The sequence below is a fragment of the Carassius auratus genome, chromosome 19 (assembly GCF_003368295.1).
Source record: "Carassius auratus strain Wakin chromosome 19, ASM336829v1, whole genome shotgun sequence".
Lineage (NCBI taxonomy): Eukaryota > Metazoa > Chordata > Actinopteri > Cypriniformes > Cyprinidae > Carassius > Carassius auratus.
In genome coordinates this window covers 6609861-6621590 of record NC_039261.1, presented here as the reverse complement: position 1 = coordinate 6621590, position 11730 = coordinate 6609861, and the positions used below count along the sequence as shown (strand labels likewise).

The window sequence follows — 11730 nt, the reverse complement described above, 5'->3', positions numbered from 1 at the left end:
CCTTATTGGTAACCTCTTTATACCATTAATCGGAAAAATAAACACGCAAATCGCACCATTATAGCATCAAATATGACTTTATTCATTTTCTTATAAATCATTCATACAAAATTGGCATTTTGCAATTTCTTTATTACCTCTATAAAAAGTCATCTGTTAATTACTGGGATGAAGGGTCAGGACAGGAGAGAGCAAAACAATCAGATCTGAATAAACATAACCCAAAACAAATCAGTATTTACTCATAAATAGCCTAAAGTGGTCATGCAATTCTGGTTAACAGCCTAACGTGAGAAATACAGTTGCGTGTTTAACAGATGCTGTGAAATTTTAGTGTCAGAATATGATGCAGCCATTTATTTTATTTATTTTTAAGATTTTGCCGCTTCTGTCCAAACTCAATTGAATTAAAAGGCACAATCAGGGAGAAATCAGTGATGTTTTTGAGCATGACTCTATATTGCTTATTGCTAATCACAGACAGTAATGTAAGAGAAATCAGATGCTAATTTTACCAGTTTACATTAAAACAGGATGAACTTGACGGAATGAAAAGGTAGAGAAACCATACAAGAATGACAACACAATACAATTGCATGATTTTAAATTTGCCAAGATTCTTTGGTGATCTTGCAAGTGTGTAGTGGTAGCAGCAGCATTCAACAGGCCAATTTCAAATGAATGGCTTTGTCACGTTAAGCTGGGTAGTAAAAAAAAAAACCCCAAAAAGAAATGGCGTCAATGCACACAGCTATCAGTGTGTCGTCTGCGCACATGCTCCACACTGACAAGGGCCTTGGGCAGATCTGGATGATGCTGGGCGCATCACAAGCCCTGATGACAGAATTGGCAATGACATCGTGACGGGATGCACATATTAATCAAAACGGACATCTGATGCACACATCTACTCCCTAAAATCATCTCAGTTGCATCATCCTACATAGAATTGTGTAGATCAAGCTGTGTGAACAAGTATTATGTACATTGAAGTGTCTTTTAATTTGGCCGATGAAATTGTGCGAGGCCAGACGTTGATTCTGTGGTATGACATTATAACAATGACAATCATAGGTATAAACGCGGGATATAACATTTTTATATTAGCTGGTTTGCTGAACTTAAAACTTAACCAGATGTGGGCCATTTTTGTTAAAACAGAAAAAGGATGACAAAGACAACTACTTACAAATGAAGATTTTATGCAACAGTTAAGAGGGCAATCATATTAGAAGCTTTCAGGGACTTGAAATTAAATTCACACACTTGTATAACAAGATTCAAGCCAGCACCTAAACTTAAATGTCAAGATGGACACACTAAAATGTACGATTTTCAGTTCGAATAATGTCAAATGAATCACATTACTGCTAATTTCGGAGGCCTTTAAAGTCATGATGCTTATTAAAATACAACGCACAACATTTGAAGGGTTCCTAAACAACATTCAGTGTCAGATATGCTTTTAAATTTCAGCGTGGGCAGACCATGTCCACATGGAGGGAACCCCCCAAAAAACATGTAGTGTACATCATGTCACAGCATCAACCGAATTCTGATGCATTATGTGAAGAAAACATGAAAAGGAAAAAAGGCTTTGGCTCACAGCTGGCACATTTTAAGTCCAGTCACCTTCACAAAAGGCCACTAAAGCTCGGCACTCCTTCAAGTCATCAGACATTCAAGTACCTGTGAGTGGAGGCTGACAACACGCTCCACTCTGACTCTGGAAAACACAGAGAAACAACACTGGAGGGGCCCAACGTCTTGAGAACCATTCCCTTGATATGAAATCAACAAGAAAGGATGTAAAGGAAGCATACACTCGTCACTCTCTAGTGGACAGAAATAAGCCAGGTGTCCATTTGTGGCTGAGTGAGTTTTATATGTGAAGGAGTTGCGTTTAAAATAGCAGGCTGAAGAGGAGAAATGAGGCAGTGGCATTGAACTTTGATGGACAGCTCATTTTTCACAGGGACAGGGAAGATAAAGGAGGTGAGAGACATCTCACTTAAATTACGGCCATAAGTCCTTACGGTGCAACCTGTCATGCGCTGATGTCTACAAAAGTTTTCACACCTAAACAGATGGCGTTCCTGCACTGTAAGCTCTGCCTTTGTTTCCATGCTAATTTTTCTATTGACTATGACAAACATTTTTTTTTTTTTTTCTCTGAGTCGGGCTGTTTAATAACGTGAGGATTTAGGGAATTCTAATTAATTTTTTTTTAATACACTTTAAGGTGGATTTGCATGAATTAATTAGGTAGGGAGGGTTTCACAAGCCACTTAAGGCAACTCATTAGTCTTGGCACCATTTTTAAATATAAGAAATAAAATACTGCAGGGTGTTTGAATGGTGGTTATGCAACTAATAAGAGGGATCGCCGTTTCGAATGCAATGTTACGGCCCTTTTTTTGCTCACAGTTATATTCTGTGTCTGTGAACTATTCACCTGCACCGTCTACATCATAGCCTTCCAGTGAAACTAAATGATTATGAAGTGTTTTGAAAAGGAAAAAACCCCTAATACCTCAAAAACTTGGAAATTAAACCATATGAGCTCAATCGTACACAATCATGGCTCGAGACCTCGGAAAGAACTGAGAACATGATGTTGACATCCGAAGCGGGAGGGTGGACGGATCCAGATGTGGCGTGATGAAGAAGTGCTAATACGATGATGCGTCCCTCCTGTCGTCCAACAACTCGCTCGTGTACTGGGAAAGTTTTTCTGTGGCATTCGTTACCAACCTTGCAACAAAACTAAATCTTCAGAAGAGTTAAAAGTGTGTCACGTGTGTCTGGAGGTCCACAGAGGCCCGTGTTTGTCCTTTGCTTGTGTGCTGCTGAAGGGAAAACTGAGCCACGGGCTCTTCCGCTATGGTCCTCCTCTGCTCCGGAGAGTCTCTTGCGGCCCCCTGTTGAACGTCCGACAAGGGGCGCCAGTCTGGTCAGAGCCGCTCGATCTCCCTGTATTTCTTGCGGAGGATGGAGACCTGGTCCTTAAACAGAACGGGGTCCAGTCTCATTTGGGAGTGGACCAGTGGCATGCCGCCAAACCAGCTGGCGAACTTGTTCATGCAGGTCTGGCGTTGGGCAAAGTGGTCCGGGTCCGCCCAGCGCGAAGCACGAGATGACTAAGAGGAACAGATGCACAAGATTAGGTGGCTTGCTCAAGCTCATATAGGTTTAATTATCTGGAGTGTGGCTTTTTTTTCTCACTTACCTGAGCCATCATGGTCTCCTTGTACTGTTTTTTCTGTGTGACCTTTATGGGCGGCAGCTTGGTGACAGCAGACACTAGGAAGTTCATGAGGATGTCCTCACAGTTTGCCAGCTGGTCCACCATGCTCTTCAGGCTATTTGGCAGGAAGTTGGTATACAGGAAGTGGTAATATCTGGAGAAAAGGACGGAATGAAGAACATGGACATTGTCAAGGACAGGTTAAGACAACCAAATCATAAACAAAAGCTCAATAGGACAATGAACATAATGTGCTGGATAAAATGGATAAAATATATAGATTGTTTTCATTAACTGCAACAAAAACCAATCAGTCATTTAATCAATGGCTTTTTTTTTTTTTTTAAGAGCTTCAGTTTTAAATATATATATAATTGCTGCTTGTCCTACAAATGTGTCCTTGCTACAGGTTTCTAGCTTACTATGGAAACAGCAAATCATGTATTTCTGAGAAAATTAATAAACAATTCTCCCCTAAAGCTGGTGCCATCATATTCGGTCATTATTTGTGGTGACATGTGGTATTAAACTTTGCAACAATATAACTGTAATAAAAAAAATAAATAAAATATATATATATATATATATATATATATATATATATATATATATATATATATATATATATATATATATATATATATATATATATATATATTATGCATGTTAAATACAATTACACAATACAATACTTATTTTGGCAAGAAAATAATTTTATATAATTAGTTCTGTGATATTTAAAGAAAAATGACCTTTTCATGTCCTCAATGTCTGTGGTATTACCATGATGGAAATTTCCTGTACTTCCTGTTTAAGATCATAGCGCTGCGTAGTGTATGGTGAGACTTTCTTTAAATGCTAGATCAGAGACAGTTTAATTTAAAGATTGATTTTTATTGCTGAATTAATATTTTACAAATATTGCCAGGTCTACTTGTTGTAATGGTAGTCTCCATTTTAAAGAACTTAATTATGAAAATGTGTCTGTGATATTACTGCTTTTAATTTAGTACTGATGAATTACCAGATTTTCAGTAAATTATTTTTTTAAAATTTTAGCTTTTAAATTAAGCTTTTATTCGATCTATCAGTGATATGGCATTCAAGTAAAATTTCTTAGTATCATCAATATTGAACACAGTTCATATTGTTGTTGAAAGTTAATTTTGCACTTGTCTGTTGACATTGCTTCCACAATGAAGAGCGAGCACAAAAATAAAGCAAAACACTGGGCAGAAAATATATCCTTTTAAACTGACCTTTTGATATCTGGCAACCACACACGAAAGCTCTTTTTTTATTTTTTCAGAGGAAAATAAAAACACATTTTATCTTGTTGTTTATTGTCAATGATATCGCATGTTGATATAGTCACTGTTATCCTCTATTGACTTTAGTGTCATTGTAGTCATAGGAAAAAACTGCAAACATTTTTCATCAGTTAGATTAACAAAATTAACACAATGAAAATTTCAAAAGAACAACATTTATTTGAAATACAGTCTTTCCTTTAACTAAACAAATGTATGCATCACTGCTTAAAAGTTTTTATTTCTGGCTAAAAATAATCCCAAACCATTGAGTGAGTGAGTGAGTGAGAGAGAGAGTGAGAGAGTGTGAGAGAGAGAGAGTATATATTTGTATAGTGTAAAGGGAAAGCACTGCCCTAATTTCCTCAGTGAAGCAGCTGTTTCTAGATGCAGTACCTGTGGTAAATGGCAGCTCCGGTGAGAACCATGGAATAGTCATTGGTCCATTTGGAGGTGTAACCCCAGCGCTCCTTATTATTGTCCCAGAAATGACTGCGGGCAGGATATCCCACAATTCTCTCAGGGAAACTCTGCCACACCGTGAAGGCAAAGTCCACCTGCAAGGCAACGTTGAGCTCAAGTTAGAAGCCACTTACCAAACCAGTGCTAGAAAGAGTTAAAAAGAAGAAAAAAGGAATCGAGGATGGTGGCATGAAGGCTCTCTCGTGACAAAAACCAGACACACAGATACGAACACATACACAAACACGCCTTCAAAGCTGCTCGCTGAGAAGATGCCCTCCTTTTTCCAAGATCAAAGCATTTAAACAAATAATTACTGAAACACATCAAAAGTGTCAGCGGCGGAGCCTCAGCAGGATCTGGAGTCAGCAGTGAATTGATGGAACCACACTCGTACACCACACACACAAACAGACTATGTACACCGAAACCTTGGTGTAACCCCACCGGCAGTACACCCACCTCACATGTAATGCCAAAACTAAGTCTCCAGCTACACAAATGGGGTGATTTGGGAGGGGGAGTTCAAGAAAGAACGAGTAATTGGAGTTTCCCTGCAGTGTGGTCAAGATAACACATGATTAAAGATATCCATTTCAGGAAGAAAAGAGGAATGCACAGGAGGGCTAGACAGGTTTAGGAGGTTGACTTCAGCTGTGTGCGTTCACGCTGACTCTGCTGCCTCTGATAAGAGACGGCCATTTCTCATCGCTGTATGCTGCAGAGTGCCACTCACTGATGCAGGGGACAGAAAGAAGCCGAGAGAGGGAGGATCCGAGGGCTGAAGAGGCCATGCTGAGCTGATTATGGGTGGCGGAAGCATAGTGGTTGCCAAATCTGCACTGCCAGCTGAAAGGTTGGGGGTTTAATCCGAGAGCGGCTGAGAAGGGAGCAATCACAACCCTGCTCAAATGATAAGGCGTCTTTCACTTTGAGGCGCTACAGGGTTATGGACCCGATATCTGCCCCATTGTTACCTGCAATGGATGCGTGGTATTTTTAATAGCGATCTCATCCCCTGAAGCACATTTACGATGTTATTCAATGTGTCTTCCACCAAAAAATTCCACAATTTTTCATCTCTCTGTACCTTTATGTAAATGGCTTGTTATGATTGGCTAAACATTTATACATAACATTATGCTCCAGCTGTTCCATACTAAATAAAAGTATTAATAATAAAAACATTCTAAGCTATATACACATATAATGTGGATATATAGAGACACATATTCTATGTAATTTCTTTTAGCAATTTTATATCTGAATGTAGATCTGCAATAATTCTATATTTGTGTGTTTATTTGTGTTTATATTTAATTATATCAAATTATTATCACTTTATTGATTTAATCTTTGTAAATATGTCCTTCACTGATGTTCACATCTCTATGCGTGGTACTCACATTTTATTTCACAGTTTTTTTAATATGTTAATTATATTAATAAATGTCTGTACTGATCAGCTTCAATATTTAAATTGGTGCTGTCAATTAATTGCATCCACAATAAGTTTGTCTACATAATATATGTGTGTGTTCTGTGCAGTGTTGCAGGTAACGCATAAGAAATGTGAGTTATGCAATCAGATTTTTTCTTTTTTCAAGTAACTAGTAAAGTAATGCTTTACTTTTTAATTTACAAGAAAACAGAGTTATTTTCCAAGTAACACCAGTTACTTTTTCCCCATTTATTGATTAACAGCTCTTCTGTCTTCTGTCAGATTAATGCATCAATCTCATTAAAAAAAAAAGTATTCCTACAAATGAATAAAAACAACGAAATGCAACAGAATGTGAAATAGAATGTGATGCAAACCTGCAATAATTAAATTTTAAATAACACAAATATCCTTTATTTAATTCCATTTTATTAACCGACGTCTTTGGTACTGATCTTAAATGATTCAATTCAACCATACTAAAAGCAAAAATTACTCTACATTTGTGCCTCTTTTTTTACTGCTGAAGTATGTTGAACTTTCTTCTTTTGGTGTTCTGTTGTAGAGTCGTGTATTTCCTTTCTCTACAGCCTGAGACTTATTCACTTAGCTTTTGGTGTGAAAGGGCTTTTACGTTTACCAACAAATATAACTTTTTATATTAAAAACAAACCAGCACACCCTGCCCAGACTAACGCAATATTGTAATGCATTATTTTTAAAAGTAACTTTCCCCAACACTGGTACTGTGTATATATTTTTTAAATATATAAATACACACAAATGCATGTATATATTTAAGTGTATAAATGTATTTATATGTAATATAGATTATATGAATATAAATATATACACATGTAAATATTTTCAAAATATACCGTATTTATATATACATAAAAATATACACAGTACACACTTATTTTGGATGTGATTAATCTTTTGACAGCACTAACATATTTAAATTTAAATATATTTTTATTAACAATATTAACTCATAACGATAATGGTCTTACATGTCTTTAAATCTCACATATTAACTTTGGCAATCCTAAAATAAAAATATGTCACAGACCTCCTGTCGAAGACCCCAGAAAACGGTAAAGAGATGACATCTATAGCCATGAATAGTGACTAGCCATCTTCAACAGGGCTAACAGAGCTCAGGACGGCAGTCTCCCTCACTGCTGACGTGTGACTCAGAGAGAGAATTATAGTCCATACCTCAGTGGTTGACAACACTGTGTCCTCGTCCAGACTTAACACTGCATCGCTGATGATACTGTCATAGGGCTGAAACCGACTGCTCATGACCTACAGACAGAAAAACATACGTACTCTCAGATTTTATCTCATATAATACAAGGAAAAAATTCTGGATTAAACTCCAAATATTTGGTTACTGTTACGCATGTGTGGTTTAACACTAATAAGACGTGGAAATTTACAAAACGAGACACCCATTAAAGTCCTGTCACAGACGCATACAACAACAGGCCACCCACACACATCCCCTCAGAGCACTTCATAAACATAGACGCACATGCAAGCATTTTATTTTACTTTTATCAAAACAAAACAAGCCTCGACGGCACTAAATGTCAAAACAGTGTCAGGGAGCGACAAACAGACGCATAAATGCTTCATAAGAGGTCCGTGTGTAAAAGCACAACTAAACAGGAAATACACATACGCTTCCCAGTGTTCCCACAGTAAATCCCCCCTCAGTCACACAAACGGTCTGCCAGCAGTGCCCACAGGGACTACTCCACATACAATCTGCACTTCTAGAAAGCACCGCCACAATATGAAGGTGAAAGATGAAGAACGTGCAGGTGAGCGACGGCCCTGTGAAGTCCAGATTAAATCTAACGCTGGAAGTCTCACATCTCTCTCCTTCAAATCCAGACGCTACAGTGCCATATAGGGATGCACCGAAATGAAAATTCTTGGCCGAAACCGAAAACCGAAAAAGAGAAAACCAAGGCCGAAAACCGAAACCGAAACACCGAAAGAAATTATGCCAATTATTAGTACCGTTGCATTTATTGCTATGACCGTGTACTAACTTTACTAAAATTAAGACATTGCAATTGCATAAATTAATATTAAAGTTTCAAAGATAATTACAATTACATAACTTATTAAAAAAAAAAAAAAAATACATAATTACAAATGATGTAAATATTTATTAAGCACATTGCAACAATGCACAGTATAAAATAAAATTCAAACAAATAATTTATTCCACTAATGTGTATATTTAATAATAATGTACAGGCCTACTGGCCTGCAGAAAGGTTTTAAAATGAACTGTTCTCTCATAAAAACATTAATGCATTTAGGTGAAGTGCATTTGAAATGTTTCTATGTAGGACTAGAAAGTGCATCACTTCTCCAGTTGGCAAGACTGTTATCACTTCTGGGGATGGGGACTTCAGACAGATAACCATCTAGCTGTTGAGCAGTTGAGCTTGTCATCTGCCTGACATTTGAGACATATTTGAGAGAGTGTATTTAAATAGGGCCAGGGCATAAATAAACATTTTTATCAAATTAAAGCAGAAATCTAGCAGAAAATCTAGCATAAATATTGCTACAATCTGATATTATGTATGTATATATGTTTGTGTGTGTGTGTGTGTGTGTGTATAGTAGCCTAAGAACAAAATAGCCAACGTATTATTATTATTTGAGGCACTTTCTTGCAGAATTCCACTGAACATATCAGACACCGAGGGTGCATGCCACTCATCTGGTTCAGAGACCAGTCTTTTTTCTGCGCTCTGATCTGTCTCCTGCGCTTGGCGCTTCTCCGTCTCCACGCGGGTTCTCCGCATCCAGCGCGGCCTGGATCATTTCTCGTGCGCGCTGCCTTATTTCCGCATCCAAGTAATGGTCTTTATAACGCGGATCAAGCACATTCGCGATGAAGTGCAGAGGATCCGAAAATATCTCAGTGAGACGTGTGCTAACAGACTCTATAAGACTGTACTTTTCTTTGTTTTATCTTCGTGGTCCGTCTTAATCTCTTTGTTACTAGACGCTTTAGTGCTGCGAATAAAGGAATAAGAAGAGAGAGAATGTTCTCACTGGTGTTAAGTGAATGTCGCGTGGAGCTCGTGTTCTGCGCTATGCAGGTGCACGTGCAGGTCGCGGTTTCTGTTTGAGTCATCACAACATTTCGGCCGTGTTGTTTCGGTGATAAAAGTCTATCGGCCAAAAACCGAAAAGGCCATTTTCGGCCGAAAATTTTCGGTGGCCGAAATTTCGGTGCATCCCTAGTGCCATACCACAGAAACAAGTCGAGTCATATCGTTTACTATCATTTTACTACTATCAGTCACTAATAAATTACTATTAACTAACTAGTTTGAAAAATATTTGTGCTTTGACTATATCAGTGTCCATTTCTTGTACAAAACATGGATAAGCTTGGCTGCAGAAGAACATTACTGTAACTGGTTTCATTTATCAGATGATAAAACAACACTGTGAACACGACGTTCAATTACTCAAGATTTAATTACCAACATTTTTGGTTTCTGGCTAAATGAAAATGTTAATTTTAGTCTCTGTGCATTGCTACCAAAATTTCCCTTAAAAAAATAACCTTTATTTACAATCATATCACACAGTGTGTGATTTCTGCATGCTTGTTATTCTTCATTTAGAAACTTTTTTTTGTTGACAACTCAGCTCGCACAGACAGGAAATTTAATAATCACAAAATTACATAGAATTATTTTCCACACTCAAATCCCAATGGCTAAACTCACGTCCTGCCCTATATTATTTTCCTTTGAATTTTGCACTTCACACAAAAATTAAACCAATTCTCAATAAGTAGTTAATGTGGTTTCATGCAGCCCTTAATGAAATGCAGTACAGCACAGGAAATGAGTCTGAAAGGCACAGTATTCTCTGTAGGATCTCATATAGTGTAGAAATGGGAGTGTTTAATAAGGAAAATGCCCAGAGCAACACTTCAGTGTGGCATGGGACCAGGCTGTCAATCACAGCTTAAAAGAGCTGTCTCCTCGTCAGCTAGTCTGGGTGGGAAAACACACACACACACACACACACGGACACACCACTCTGTAAACAAGACAGCCACAAGCCGTCCAAACCACAGGCTGACTGGCACTACTTCACTGCTCTCTTCCCTCAGCCAGAGGAAAACTAATCCCTCTCTGCTCCAAACACTCACAGTCCCTCTCATCAACAACTACAAAAGTGTGGGATGCTGTGTTGTGTGTCACTAATATTTTACTTTAATACATATTAATGTAGTCACGATTTTGTGAAAAATACTTTCAGGGTAATAACTTTAATTACCAATGAAACATTACATATACTGTACACTACCGTTCAAAATGTTTTTGAAAGAATTGTGTTCTGCTCACCAAGGCTGCATTTATTTGATCAAAGATACAGTAATTCTGTGAAATACTAGTACAATTTAAAATTAAATGTAATTTCAGCAGCCATTACTCCAGTCTTCAGTGTCACACATGTCTGATATGCTGATCTTATACTCTGGAAACATTTCTTATTATACAGTTGTGCTTAGGGGTGTGCCGGTTTCAGAATTGGTGATGACGGTTATGACGTGAGTCAAATGTGACGGTTCATAACATAACCGTCATTGTCTCGCCACCATCTGCCGTAGAGTCAATTGGTTGTTCTTGGAGATAGCGGGTTAACTCCGTGTCAGCGCGCGCTCTGATCGGTAAAGGGGCAGAGATTTCAGACCTCCGTTTATTAAGGAGGTCTGTCACAAAACTCATCATCCGCGCCAACGTTTTTTGAGCAAATTTCTAATCCGCACCCGCCCGCTATCCGCTGATTGTTTTGCAGTCTATGGACGATGCAATGCTTTGCTGATTCGAGCCGCAAAAAAAGCCATTGTCTGTTCTACAAAGGATACAGCAAAGATATTTAATGCTAATGTATAAGGCATAGGCCTACGCTGAGTTTCATTTACGATAAGATGTGCTCTAGTTCACAGTGCAGTGCAAGTGAAGGTGTCACGGTTATCATTGTCTGATATATTTGCTTTTTATTTATTCAAATACATGCAATTGGTTGATGAAACATTTAATAAAATTAGGATAGAATTTGTACTAAACGAAATTCGTTTTTAAGAAAGGTTTTCTACAAAGCAAAATTGAATGAAGTGGTAAATATCATGTCTGACGATTTACAAATCTTCATTAAGTGGTAAAAACCATGTCTCCCGATATATTGCGCATCTTATGATCCTATCTAAA

At 37.8% G+C, this 11730-nt stretch overlaps 1 protein-coding gene across 2 annotated transcripts in view; it reads right to left on the bottom strand.

Annotated features, from left to right (window-relative positions):
• Positions 1 to 61: 61 nt before the first annotated feature.
• The window catches only part of ext1b (exostosin glycosyltransferase 1b), a 68967-nt gene continuing 57298 nt past the window's right edge, over positions 62 to 11730 (bottom strand). For both annotated transcript variants that reach the window (XM_026288563.1, XM_026288564.1), the window contains 4 exons: positions 7682 to 7771; positions 4954 to 5114; positions 3230 to 3401; positions 62 to 3140 (listed from right to left, as the gene is read on the bottom strand). In XM_026288563.1, coding sequence (XP_026144348.1) covers positions 2955 to 3140; positions 3230 to 3401; positions 4954 to 5114; positions 7682 to 7771 — 609 coding nt within the window. In that variant the 3' untranslated portion in view covers positions 62 to 2954. The remainder of the gene's footprint in view (positions 3141 to 3229; positions 3402 to 4953; positions 5115 to 7681; positions 7772 to 11730) is intronic.